Source organism: Miscanthus floridulus, chromosome 5 (genome assembly GCF_019320115.1).
Source record: "Miscanthus floridulus cultivar M001 chromosome 5, ASM1932011v1, whole genome shotgun sequence".
Taxonomy (NCBI): Eukaryota; Viridiplantae; Streptophyta; class Magnoliopsida; order Poales; family Poaceae; genus Miscanthus; species Miscanthus floridulus.
The window spans coordinates 136,124,816-136,139,659 of NC_089584.1; the positions used below are offsets into that span (position 1 = coordinate 136,124,816).

General features: G+C 47.2%; 1 protein-coding gene across 2 annotated transcripts; it reads left to right on the forward strand.

Annotated features, from left to right (window-relative positions):
- Positions 1-11,066: 11,066 nt before the first annotated feature.
- LOC136450892 (bidirectional sugar transporter SWEET1a-like) lies at positions 11,067-14,421 on the forward strand. 2 transcript variants are annotated; one of them, XM_066451554.1, is made up of 6 exons: positions 11,067-11,465; positions 11,592-11,628; positions 12,011-12,106; positions 12,851-13,133; positions 13,233-13,352; positions 13,937-14,421. In XM_066451554.1, the coding sequence occupies exons 1-6, from the start codon at positions 11,429-11,431 to the stop codon at positions 14,153-14,155; spliced, it is 792 nt and encodes a 263-aa protein (XP_066307651.1). In that variant the 5' UTR covers positions 11,067-11,428; the 3' UTR covers positions 14,156-14,421. The 2 variants fall into 2 exon arrangements, with proteins under 2 accessions (XP_066307651.1, XP_066307652.1); XM_066451555.1 differs by lacking the exons at positions 11,067-11,465; positions 11,592-11,628; positions 12,011-12,106 and adding an exon at positions 12,137-12,762.
- Positions 14,422-14,844: the final 423 nt, after the last annotated feature.

Here is a 14,844-nt window from a genome sequence, read left to right on the forward strand (position 1 = left end):
CCTAGTCCTTAATCGATGACACAATGTAATTCAATGCACTTCTTCTGAAACAAAAGAGTGAATCCGAATCCTGAAAGGAACCTATAATGTAGAAGTGAAATATGTCAGTTTGCTTTAGTTTGCCTGGGGAACCAAGATGGAAGGATCAGGCATCGCAATAGCTAAAAAAGCAACGCAAGCTTGTAGTATTGGATGGGCACATAAACAATCGTAATAATGTAAGCCTGGCAGGGGGAGCACTGCATTGAGCCTGAGAAACAGAACACAGTACAAAGGAAAGAACTGAATAAAATTACCAAAAAAATGATATAGTATAAGAGTTAGAACCTGCACAAAATAAGTTGAGCTTGAAATATGTAAAAGTAAAAAAATATACTAAAGAAAGGCCTTGCTATAATAATCGATAAAGGAGGCAGCTACCTGGTTAAGGTAGTCCATCTGTTAGGAAAAGTGGGTTTAGATGCAGAGAACAAACCTAGATCATTTGCAGCTGTGTGATATATCTCAGCACTGATTTTAGCAAGTGGAAGGCGAAAATAGATGGAAAAAATAAAAAAGACTGACATATCTAAGTAAGCTTCATCTCTGCCAGCTATATTTTACAGTTCTAACTAAATCGCAATTAGCTGTCGTGGTCATATAACCTGAGGACACATAGTATATCATTAACCATTATAGTAAAGAAACATGTTACATAGATCACCTAGTCTAACGAAAAGATAATGAAAAAAGAGGTTTTGCTGGGCATCCAAGAAATTTCATTTGCCCAATGGCAAAGAGGCAGGTTCTGTCGTACCACTATACACCAACCGTCCAGCAAACAATGAACGCGCCCTTGAGGTACGTGGCAACCTACACGATAAGGAAATAAGCAGCATTAGTTTGCAGTGTTTATTATGCTCTACATTTGGCTAGTGAAAAGTATGGATAGGAGATATGCTAAAAACGCTTTACCTTCTTGAAATGCAGAAGTGGTATGGAAGCTTTGTACACCCAAAACAGTATGGCATCCACGTTACTGCTAGGTGGGAGGCAAGTCCTTGTGCTGGCATGCCTGTACAACCAGAATCCATGTGCGCGTAAATGAAGCCAAGAAAGGAAGCAAACTAAACACCTGGCTCTAATCCAGTGGCGGATCCAGGTTTTCAATTATGGGGGTACGGACCTAATTGATATAATTCTCTAACAATATATACTACAATGGATAGAACAACGATAAAATAGTTAGTGTACGGATCTAAGGATACAATTTGCCGACATTCATTCGGGGTACACAAAAGTAGTCGCGCCAAGGTGTTAATAGTATATAGTTTCTTGCTTCCTTGGTATTCTTAATGAATTGATTCAGAGGAGAGGAAGTGTTTTATTAAGCAGTCCATAAAAAGGGTAGAACATTATTCTTCTTAATGTCATGATATGTATGGACGAATTTTTTCACAAAAATTGATTGATTATTTAAAAATTCAAGACAAACTTCATAAATTTGAAACCAATGATTGTTTAGAAGGAAAAGAGTCAATTTACATATTTACTTTTGCTAACTCATTTTGTTTTTTATATTGTACCTGTGTACTGATTTATTTCGGTCCCCTGTACTTTAGAAGGAAGCATGCTAATATGGGTTCATAGGCTATTTTTAATCACCGATGAGCACTTTCTTAAGAGATTTCTATTTGATAAGGTGTTCTAAATATATAGTGTCTTATAGGTATGCATACTTAGTACTTGCACAGTACCCCCATGCACCAACACCAATCCCTTATCCACCTTCGGTAACAAATCTAGCAAACTAAACACTTTATGAAGCACAAATAGAGTAGGGGAAGTGCCATAACCATCCATACCTGGTGGTTGGGTTCCTGTGCAGTGCAGGCGCCGCGTGCAGCCGCCGCGGAACCCCGGGTGGAGGAGTGACATACTGCCAGAGCCGGCCACCGAGCTGAGCCGCCACTGGAGAGAAAGACGTCATGCGCATCCGGGGTCATGGAGCATAGGCACCTAGGGTTTCGTCGAGGAGAGGAGGAGATGCGAAACGGTCGGAGGAGGCCACGCCGGGAGGCATCCAGGACAGCGGCAAATGCTGGGGCCCGCTCTCGCCGCGTAGTGACTGGGGACGTCCACCACCGGGGCTGACACGCGGCGCTGCAGCGCAACCCGGGGGGCGCCGTCGCGCCGCCAGCGCCTTGCACGGTGTAGCGGCGGTGCTAGGCCCCGGTGAAAGGGTCTAGATGGCGACTAGAGGGAGGGGTGAATAGTCCTTTTTAAAACTTAATCACGTTGGCTAACCGAAACAAGTGCGGAATTAAAACTATCGGACTAGCCAAGACTACACCCCTCTATCTATGTTCACTAGCACCTTGCAAAAATACTAATCAAGCAACAAAGGTGTCGGGCTAGCTAGAGCTCTCCTAACCAATTCTAGAAGCAAGGTCACACAAACCTATGCCACTAGTACTTTAAGCAACAAGGGAGCTCCTACACATGCTAGTAAGCAAAAGCACAAAGCCAACTAAGCTCACTAGCAATGCTCAATAACAAGGCAACCAATGTCAAATTAGAGAGCGCAATTACTTAGCTACACAAACGAAGCAATATGACTAATAAGGTTACATAAACCAAATTAGCCACGCATGGGAGCTACTTCTATGCTACACAAGCAAGAAGGTAACTAGCAAGCTGCACAAGCTAACTAATTACAAAAGCAACAGCACAAGCTCAATGTATATGAAAGTATTCGTAAGCTTGTGTAACGGGGATGCAAACCAACGGGAAGAACAAGGTTGACACGATGATTTTTCTCCTGAGGTTCACGTGTTTGCCAACACGCTAGTCCCCGTTGTGTCGACCGCTCACTTGGTGGTTCGGCGGCTAATTGGCATCATCCACCAAGCCCGCACGTCGGGCGCCGCAAGAACCTACCCTAGAAGTGAGGGTAGCTCAATAACACGTTTTACTAAAGTTGCTCTTCGCGGCTCCCGCGGGGCGAGCATAATGCCCCTCACAAAGCACTTCTCTGGAGCGCCACACAAGCTTCTTGCGGGCTTTGACGGAGACCACCACCAAGCCGTCTAGGAGGTGGCAACCTCCAAGAGTAACAAGCACCACCGGCTTGTAACTCGATCACCTAGTGCCACTCGATGCAACCTCACGATGCAATCGCACTAGAATCGCTCACTCACACAATCGGATAATCACTATCAAGTATGTGTGAGATGGAGGGCTCCCAAGCACTACCACACAAGCCACCAAGGCTCTAGTGTGCTCAGCTAATGGCCTAAGGCCAACCCTGGCTTCTATTTATAACCCCACGAACAAATAGAGTCGTTACCCCTTCACTGGCCAAAACTCAGGACGACCGGACGCTCCGGTCCGATCGACCGGACACTGGACCTTAGCGTCCGGTCGTGCGATGCACGCCACGTGTCCCCTTCTTCAAACGCTATTCGTCCGATCTCAACGGTCATCTGACGACCGGACGCTCCAGCTTGAACTGACCGGACGCAGCAACCCCAGCGTCCGGTCGTTTCTAGTAAGGTACTAGACATGACCGGACGCGTCCGGTCGGTCGCGATCGGACGCAGCACCAGCGTCCGGTCACTTCTAGCTTCTTTGCTCTGCCTGCGTCATCACACATCACCTTGACCGGATGCACCCTGTCAGCGTCCGGTCACTTCCAGTGCCAGCGTCCAGTCGAAGACCGACGCCTGCCCGCTGACTACCACTTCTAACCGGACGCTGGAACCCAGCGTCCGGTCACTACATGACCAGTGTCTGGTCCACTCTATGAGACCCTATCTTTTTGGAACATGGCGTCGGTGGCACCGTCGGACTGTCCGCACTCTACGGGTGGACACTTCGTCGGTGGAGTTCCAAACCCTTCTCACCTCCGTTCCATCGCCGAGTTGATCCACATCAACTCCAAATTCTTTATAAATGTGCCAACACCACCAAGTGTATACCATCATGTGTATGTGTGTTAGCATTTTCACAATTATTTTTCAAAGGATTAGCCACTCAACTTGCCACGCCACTCAATCCTAGCGACGATGCAAAGTTAGATCACTCGAGTGGCACTAGATGACCGATATGCAAACAAGTTTGCCCCTCTTGATAGTACGACCATCTATGCTAAACCCGGTCACAAACTTCTCTACACACCTATGACCGGTGAAATGAAATGTCCTAGGTTATACCTTTGCCTTGCGCATTCCATTTCATCTTCTATAATGTCGATGCAACACATGCACCAACATGATCAACAATGATATGATCCACTTCATATCATCACGTGATCATATTGGTTCATCAATCTTGACTTTACTTGTTTTTCACCGTTGCCTTCGTCCATCGGCGCCAAGTCTTGCTCAAGCTTCACCGCCACGCGGTCCATCGCTCCAAAGCCTCCTACTTGCCCTTCACGCTTGCAACCGATCCATCAAGCCAAGTCTTGTCTTGATCTTCTCCATCTTGATCACATAACTCAATGTCATGTCTCATGTGCAATGAGCTCCTTCATCATCACATGTGTGAGCTTTGCAACATCTCCAAGCCATTTTCACCTTCATGGCATATGTTGCTCACACATATGTACCTGTGGACTAATCACCTGTGTATCTCACATAAACATAATTAGTCCACCTAGGTTGTCACTCAATTACCAAAACCACACAAGGACCTTTCACCCGACTGCACGGCGCCACGTCTAGAGAGATAGGGAGAGGGAGAGGGAGAGGGAGAGGAAGACAACGCAGGGGCGGAGGCGGAGGCGGCGGCGTTTCTGCGTGAGGAGAAGCGTCAAGCTCAGGAGAGGAGGAGACGAGGTACTTTGAGAAGAATCAGGAAGGAGAAGCTGAAGCTGGGTATATATTTGCTTCACTGGATTCGGACGCGAAGCCGGAGGAAGCGGAGAGAAGGAGAGGAGAAGCTATAGAGAAGGAGAATCGAGGAGAATCTGATTCTAGCAGAATCCGGAAAACCCAATCCTAGACACTCGTTGCAAGGATCGAACGGAGAGAACAGAATCCGGATACCTCAGAGGCACTGTAGGGGCGGCTGAGGTTATAAGCCGCCCCTACAGTTGAATTTTTTTCAAAATTCTAAATCAAAATGAATTATTCACATGTAAATAATAAATAATACAGTACAAAATTTTATAATTATTTTTTATAGATATATTTACATATACAATAACTAAAACAACTACAACAGTTTAAAATTGCAAAATTGAACCTTTAAAAATGGGAAAAAATTAAAATTTTAAAAAATTAAAATCAAAACTACTAAAATAATTTTGAGACACCAAATGATCTCAAATGAGAATTTGATAAGCATCAAAGTTGTAGAGGTCATGAAGATCTACAACTTTTATTTTGGTCATCTTGTCATTTGACAAAATTTGAACCTTTCAAATTTGAAATTTTAAAAAATGACAAGTTCGAACCAAAATTTGAGACCAAAATGATTTCAACATAAAAAGTGATGAATACCAAAGTTGTTCAACTCATTAATATCTACAACTTTTATTTTAGTCATTTTATCATTTGACAAAAATTTAACCTTTCAAATTTGAAATTTTGAAAAACGACAAGTTCGAACCAAAATTTGAGACCCAAATTGATTTCAACATAAAAAGTGATAAATACCAAAGTTGTTCAACTCATGAATATCTGCAACTTTTATTTTGGTCATTTCTTCATTTGATAAATTATTAGCACACATTATTCACTAATCTTACACATGTCTCATATAGTTTATAAAACCTTATGAGAGATGTGTCACATTTGTGAACAATGTCGTTACCACTTTGTCATATGAAGAAATGATCAATACAAAAGTTATAGATCTTGATGAGTTATTCAACTTTGGTATTTATCACTTTTTCAGCTGAAATCATTTGGGATACCAAAATCTTGTCTGAAGTTGCATTTTTTTGAAATTCAAAATTTAAATTGCTCAAACTTTTCATATGTATATATTGACAAAACCAAAAAAAAATAAATTGATAGAGAATGATTTTAGAAAATTTTAGGAAAAAAATCATCAGATTTGGAGTTAGTATGAGGAAGAAAAACTAGTTACAAAGTTGACCCACAGATTAAAAAAAGAAATCACACTGTTCACTATGATCATGTAAGGATCATCTAGAACAGTGTGATTTTTCTTTTTAATCTGTGAGTAAACTTTGTAACTAGTTGTTCTCCCTCGTACTAACTCCAAATGTGATGGTTTTTTTTCTAAAATTTTCTAAAATCATGCTTCAATATTTAAGTTTGATCAAACTTGGATGTTACAATGTTTTACACATATTAAAATTTGAAATTTAAAATTTGACAAGTTCAAACTAAATTTTCAAACCCTAAATGATTTCAGATGTAAAAGTGATGAATACAAAAGTTATTCAACTCATCAAGATCTACAACTTTTATTTTGTTTATCTTATCATTTGACTAAATTTAAACCTTTCAAATTTTGAAATTTGAAAAAAGACAAATAGGCACTGTAGGGACGACTGGTGATTGAGCCGCCTCTACATATCAGCCTCCACTGTAGGAGCGGCTCAGATTACCAGCCGTCCGTACAGTGCCATCTGTAGGGGCGGCTGGGCTGATGGGGCCCGATGACGCCCACTATAGGGGTGCCCCCAACCCCAACCGCCCCTATAGTAAAAATGCCCCGTTCCAAGTGTGAGAACGTGGCGTAGTGCCACGGCCGGCACCTACCCTAGGATGGATCATCCATCCGAGTGCCATGCATGCCGCCATATACGCATGGGCCGGCACACAGCCATGCATGGTTCACCCCCGTCCCCATCCCCGTCCCCGTCCCGATTCACGGCGGCCGCCGGTGCTGACGAAGGAGAGGAAAACGCCAAGGCATCAGCCGCTGCACCGCGCGCAATGGCAATGCCCGAACCGATGGATCCAGATCGCGAGTTGCCACCGACCCAACGATCCATCTATCCACACTGGCGCCATCGACAGGCCTGATCTGACCCGTTTGACACACATGCTCCCACCGGCCTGCTGTTTCCGAGTCGGTGTACGTTTGCCAGCCGTGGGACGATCGTCGGCGCGGATGAGGACCGCCATTTCCTCTGCTCGGCGTTGCATCGGTGCAAGCAACGGGGGCTAGCTAGCTAGTGCCAACAGTCACTAGGGCCGTAGCTGCGCGTCTGTTGATGAGTAGTGCTGGCGTCTCTGCATGCGCCTCACAAGTTCCTACGTGCCGACGTGCGTGGCTGCATGCGTGCCCATCTCTGGGCAAAGACCGTCTCCAATGGATGTCCCGTATGGCATCCGTATCCAAAATAGGTTTCGAACAATAGTATTAGCCTCAAACAGAGTTTCTATACATGAGACCTATTTTATGTTACAATAAAGACACAACTCAAATATGAGTATTCTCTCTCTTATAGACATATTTTTAGAAAGGGTTTTCTTTTGGTTGTTGGAGAAGATCAAAAATAGATACGAAACCTTTTACATGTAGCACTGTCTAAACTTGAAATGAGTCTTATATTTTAGGTAATGTTGTGGAAGACAAGTCTTATCCGATGCATAATTAAAGCGCGCGCACCGCACGCATACGGGGCTACCGACGCACGCGTGTACGTACGTGCCGAACTTTATCCTTATGAAGTTATCAGCCTGTTCGCTTGTTGGTTTCAGCCAGCCCAAACCAGCCAGCCAACAGTGTTTTTCTCTCACAAAAAACCAGCACCAGCCAGCCCAAACCAACACCAGTCCCAACCAGCGAATAGTGTTTTTCCATATACGACGTATATTACGCAGCACGAGTGTTCAGTACACTGAATTAGCAGGTTGTACTGTACTAGAGTCTCCTGATCAATCCGGTGACGTAGGACAATGTATATATATACTCCGTATGAAGTTATGAACGTACCAACGAGACTATATATATTGGATCCATCAGTTGACTGAATTGTCACCTGTTTAAACGTGTTTCTGAAGGAGTAACTTTGAGCTCAGCCGGTTTCTCTCGTACTCTTACTTAATTACTCCCTTTGTTTCTCTATATAAATAAATAGCATTTAGGACAAGCAACTAGTACGCCGTTTATCCTTAAGGCCAGTCGAAAGTTTCATATGAGTTTTATTTACATTAAATAGGTTGTCACGTAGATGTTTTTGATGACATGACAGAAGAGAGAGAGAAAAATGAGTTTTATCTAGATTTAATCTTTTCTCATGAAATGACACACACACACACACACACACACACATATATATATATATATATATATATATATATATATATATATATATATATATATATATATATATACTACCCTATAGCTGGTTACAAAATAACTTATTCTGTAGCCACTTTGAGTTACGATAATTACTATGTTAATTTACGATATTATAATAACTCCTTACTAAGTGGTTTACTATAACGTTATGGTAAATATCCCCATGTGTTATAGTAACCCAACTATCGTAAATATGTATTGACATTATCGTAAATAGAAGTGGCTACAGAATAATTTATTTTATAGCTGGCTACCGAATATACTCTCCATATATATATATATATATATATATATATATATATATATATATATATATATATATATATATATATATATCGAAAATCCAAGGGATCATATAGTGCATTAAAGGTACAGCGAGGACTACAGACTATGAGGGAATCCCGTCACCGCACGAAAGAAATATCTGCTCCAAACAAAAGGCAATTCCTTTTCAGAGCGCGCCTTGTTTATCAAGGGGGGATAAAGTGCTGAAAGATATGCTGAACTGCATGACACGACCTTTATGCATCAATCAAAACCCACGCATATATGTACACGGAGAGAGCCAAACCGAAAGGCTATCTATCTATCTGGGCCTGCAAGCTTTTGCGCATCGCATGTGGAGGATAAGACGTCGAATCATTGGGTTGGCATGCAACAATTTGCCAATACGGCAGCGCACACATGATGTCTGAATTTCTGATACATATCCAGCGACCAGCCATCCCGCCGTGTATGCACTGATGCGCGCGCGCGCACACACACATTGACACACACCGTCGTCGCCGTCCGATCCGTCCCTGCTGGTTCCGCTGCATGCTGCCAACGCAGAGCGCCATCAGATGGACTGGCCTCTCTTGCTTTGTCCAGGGCCACAAGCAATGCATGTACATGTACCGGCGTCATTTATCGTTCTAGGACGAAATGATTCTACGTAGCGGCCTCGGACAGGAGCTGAAAACGATCGGTCCTTGCTGCGCTGCACACGAAAGGGGCAAATCATTTCGGTAGCCAAATTCCACTTAGCCGTTGATGAAGGGCTTCATCCGGTACATGAAGGATGCTGATTGGCTTCTCCGAATGCGATTGTGTGCAGTAGCAGCTTTGGACCAACTCCTAGTGATGCATTGTACCGCCTGGACATCGCGCCAAAGACAAATGAAGATAAAGTAAACAAAGCTGATGGATGGCTACTGATCACAGCTCACAGATGTGCTACCGTGCCCTCAATTGGTGCCCTGAATTTCTGTGATCGTTATCTTTTCAAGGCAAGCAACACAGGCGTGTGTGTGTGCAGTGCTGGGAGTCGTTTCTTCTTCTTCTTCCCACCAGAAGTAGTTTGGTGAGGAGCACACAGAACTGTCTTTGGGTGTGTGTAGGAGGGGGCTACTAGGAGCAGGCAGGCAGGCAGCAGGCACGGCCGCGACAGGGGTAGGGCACCACCTTCCTTGTGGAACGCATATGTTCTGTGGGCACGCAGGCGGGCACAACAGATGCGTCACCATGTCCGGCCACTTTTGCCAAGGCGAGGGCGAGCCAGAGCGCTGGCATGGGTCATGGTATGGTAGGGATATACGCATACGCACGCAGTGCAGGAGATGGCAGATGCAAGGTGACGAGTGACCTCTTTTCTGCGCCTTCCTGTGTCTACGCAGGAGATGGCACATGCATGCCTGACCTGAGCGCTGAGCACAGCAGACAGTAGCCCCTCCACCGTCCCGTCGAGACCAGTGCACGGTGCACCGCCGCTCTTGTTGCACTGCAGGGGGAGCTTTACCCTGCATTGTTGTCGACGCCTTGACACGCCAGGTTTGGATTGCAGTAGCGTGCGGTGCACACCTCGTTGCCGACTTGCCGGGAGGGTTTAAGGACTCGAGGGAGGACCGGACGGATCGGAGGAGGACACGCGCCGGCCGCCCACCCGCCGCGCTGCGACCAGGGGATTCGATTGGATCGGCAAAACGCTCTCGGACGCGGACGGGACAGCCGTGAATTGCGCCGGCGTCGTCGTCGTCGTCGCCTTCTCGCGCGGAACGCCGTGTTGCCTGCCTCCAGCCACGCGGCTCCACCCTCCGTGGCCACCGCCGCGCTCGCTGCTCCGGGTCCTCCGCCGCCGAACGGTGCCACGTAACGCTCGCCACCGATCGCATGACCGCGTAACGAGGATCCTCCCGTGAACGGTACGCCGTACGTGCTCGGCAGGATCCCCATTTCGTCAGCGGTCAGTTGGCCATGGCCCATGATGGGGATCTGTTTGTCCCGTGAGGCCGGGTAGGGTAGCCCGTAGCCACATGGCGGGGCCGCAGGCCGCAGCCGAAACGCGAATTCTGCTGCTGCTGCTTTCGTCATTCTGCCATTTTACTCCGAGGATTTGGCCGTTGGCGCTGCAGAAGTGTACGCTCCTGCTCCTGTTTAGCAACTTAACAAGATTTCCGTTCCGTTGCGTGCCAAGCCATCATCATCAGGGTAGGACGACGCACGAGTGTTGCAGAGACACGTACGCATAACGCATACTTCTCCATGTTGCCGTACAGTACAGGAAGCTGCGTGTGTAGCTTGTCTATCTTACGTACGTATTTACCACAGACAATGACAGTTTTCAGGCACTTTGACTCCTCACTAAATTGACTAATAAGGAAGATAAGAACGTATGGGCTTCCCTCCGAACTTTAAACTCTCATACAGACACCATATACGTACGTATTTGGCCTCTTCTCCTACGGTCGGTCCTACCTCTACCTCCCAAGATCAACCTTCCTCTGCAGTCTGCTCTTTATATATACGCCACACCGCTCATTTCCTGCTGCACCAAGTGACACGGGCACAAACACACCGGATTTGCGTTGGCTATTGCGCGCCCACCAACCTTTCAGAGCTAGCTAACTGCTGGTTGGGTGTCCTCCCCTGGACCGTGAAGGAGTCCAGTCCACTACCCCCTCTCTTCCACCTCTGCTCTGTTTGGGTTCAGGCCAGCAGGCAGGGGCGGATCCAAAGGGGCTGGTTATTTAGCCTCAAATCACCATTAATTTCTAGCCTTAGTCTTAAATCTTTATTATTTAGCCTCCTCTGTGTTCCCATCCTGCATCCGCCACTGCCAGCAGCAGAGGGTTCAAGGCCAGCGATAAGCAAAGAAGAAGTTGAAGGGCCGTAGTCCGAGATGGAGCATATCGCCAAGTTTTTCTTCGGAGTTTCTGGTCAGTGTCATCATGCCATTGCTGCCTCTAGCTGATGATGGTCTTCTCTTGTTCTTGTATAATACTGCACCTATCTGAGCTGTGGTTTAGTGGGTTCGTCTAATCTCTATTGGATCTGTTTGCTAGGGAATGTCATTGCGCTCTTCCTCTTCCTGTCGCCTGTGTAAGTTTTTGATTCCATGTACCTGAATCCTTCTGTTCCTCACTGTCCGCGTCCATGCGTAAAAAAATGAAAGCAGAGAAGCAATATATTACTTACTACTCCTACATGACAAAGACTAGAACAAGGGGAGAATGGATGAGTGGGGAGAGAGGTTTTAGCATCTTTTAGGTTCAATCCTAGCTTTCTAGTGAAACTCTGAATTTCATTTTTTTTTAAAACAAGCATCTAAGCATCTTTTCTCCATCCGGAATGCTTCTTCTTCTTCTTCACAGCCATGCCGCACCTTTTTCTTGCCTCCTCTGCCTCCGCCGTCAGGGGCAGCACAGCACGGCGCATGTTTGTTTCCTCTGACCGGTGAGAAAATCTGGCGAATTCTTTGCAGTGTCACCTTCTGGAGGATCATCAGGAAGCGGTCGACGGAGGACTTCTCCGGCGTGCCCTACAACATGACGCTGCTCAACTGCCTCCTATCAGCTTGGTAACTAACTGCTCTCAGAGAGACACGACCTTTCGATGAGCACTTCGCATCATTTCTGTTTCTTCAGTAAATTGACTCGCAGATTAATTAGAGGCTTTAGCTATTCTTCAGCGGGTTCTTGTGATATGATATATATTATGACACTGCAAAGAATGGTAGAGTGGCCAGATTAATCAGTATACAGTAGATACTGTGTACTTTTGTATTCTTGTGACATGATATATATTATGCAGTGGCTCTAAACCAGTAAAACCGGCGTGTAGTATAGTTTTACATTTCAGAAATGCTGCATGGTTTGCTGGCCTGGATGAAGCAAACACTTGGCTCTTAGCGTAGCCTCTGGCCAACCCACTCGCCAGCACTGTGACAACGACTGCAATGAAAGGGAAAAGGTTTTATTGCACTGCACCACAGCCCGTGGGAGCAGCCTGTCGGCATTGCCAGGATGGAGATGACTTGTGGGCCTCGCGGCCCTTGTGCTCGCACATGCAGCTTCACATTCAAGTGTTTGTATTGTAGGTCCAAACAGATAGTTTTCATGCCTTTTCTTTTTGGTTATGATGCTGATGGAAGATTTTGGTTATGATGATGGAGGATTTGGCTGGGCAAGAAAATTCAAGGCGTCCCATTTGGTTTTCACGAACCCTTGCATGCATGTGAAGATCGATGTGCTAGCTCATCAATCATCATGCATTCGTCTGAATTTTGTGTTGATTCGTTTGTGTGAAATTTATATGCATACAGGTACGGCCTGCCGTTCGTGTCCCCGAACAACATCCTGGTGTCGACGATCAACGGGACGGGGTCGGTGATCGAGGTCATCTACGTGGTGATCTTCCTCATCTTCGCGGTGAACCGGCGGGCCAGGCTCCGCATGCTGGGCCTCCTCAGCATCGTCGCCTCCATCTTCACCACCGTGGTGCTCGTCTCGCTGCTGGCCCTCCATGGCAACGCCCGCAAGGTTTTCTGCGGCCTCGCCGCCACCATCTTCTCCATCTGCATGTATGCATCGCCGCTCTCCATCATGGTAAGCAACGATCGATGCTAGCTTGCGACCGGGCGTCCTTGGCTCTTGCTATCCACGACATCAGTTAATTAACAAGCATGTGCTTGTGCGTGTGTGCAGAGGTTGGTGATCAAGACGAAGAGCGTGGAGTTCATGCCGTTCCTGCTCTCCCTGGCCGTGTTCCTGTGCGGCACCTCCTGGTTCATCTACGGCCTCCTCGGCCGCGACCCCTTCGTCAGTGTACGCAGGCTTCTCTCCCTCTCTGATCCTGAACACCGGCCGGCCGTACGCACGTGCCGCGCGCCTGTCGTCCGATGGGTACTTGGAAACGACTGCAGTACTATACTGCACCGCTAGCTGTTGCCATTGAGCATTGAACGCCTCTGGCCAGTACAGTACAGTACCCCCGGGCCGGCGTCGGTTGCCCTTTCGGTGTCCCGCCCAACCAGGCGCACATGCCTGCCGCTGCCGATGCCGATGCACGGGCATGGGCGCCAGTAGCGTGGGCGTGGCGGTGGCCACCCACAGGCAGAGGCAGCGCAGGCACAGCGCACGCCGGCGCTGCCGATGGCCCGCCGTGCCCCTGTGCACGCAGGACTCTTGGACCAGGCAGAGGAACAGCGCCGCGCTCTTTCTTGTCGCAATGCTAGTAAACAAACTGCACTCCACTTCAGTACACCAGCGCGACAAACTACGATGAAATATCTTAGGCCAAGTTTTCCAATTTTTCATCATGAAATCATGTCAGTTTCATGCAGTCCAAATATGCCCGTTACTAACGCAGCCACTGCCGCTGCAACCGCGCTGTCTGTGCGTGCGTGCAGATCCCGAACGGGTGCGGGAGCTTCCTGGGCCTGGTGCAGCTCATCCTGTACTTCATCTACCGGAAAAACAAGGGCCCCGCCGCGCCGGTCGGCAAGGGAGAGGCCGCTGCTGCCGCGGACGTCGAGGACGCGAAGAAGGTGGCCGCTGCCGTGGAGCTGGCCGACGCCACGACCAACAAGGCCGCCGCCGACAGCAAGGTCGTCGCCAGCCAGGTGTAGGCGGCTGCATGCGCGCGTGTGCGGATGAAGCGGTCGAGGCTTTGCTGGTTGGGACGATGAACAGCCTAAAAATGAGGCTGCCTACTGAATTATTAGTTTGTCGGTGAATCGGATTGGTGTTGATTTCTATGGTGTTTTTACGTTTGTCACTCTGATCTCGATCTCTCTCCCGGAGGCTCCCCTAACAATGTAGCTTCTGGAACAGAGCTGTGTCACAAAGCTCTCAAGTTGTGTGTCTCTGCAAAGTGTGAATTTCTTTTGCTCCATCTCTCTCCGTCTCTGGCTCTCTCCAACTGCTTATCTACCCCAATTTCTCTAGAAATGTATTAAACTATCTGAGAAATTGATACTATGCGTAAGCAATATGTATCTTTTACGTGCACGGTGAAACCTTGAACCCTGAGTTATCACAGTAATTCTGGAGTGTGTGCTCGGAGGATTCAGGCGCTTTGGCGGGTGCCGAATGCACCCGGCAAAGGCTACTTTGCACTCGGCAAAGCCTTTGCCGGGTGCAGCACTCGGCAAAGAGCCTCCGGCAAAAAGTTAGTCGGCAAAGATTTCTTTGCCGGGTGCTTTTTATCGGGCACCCGGCAAAGACTTTGCCGAGTGCAAACCCGGCACCCGGCAAAGAAAAGTGGTCGTTATGGCGCCGGCTCCGTCATCCCTTGCTTTGCCGGGTGCCATGTCAG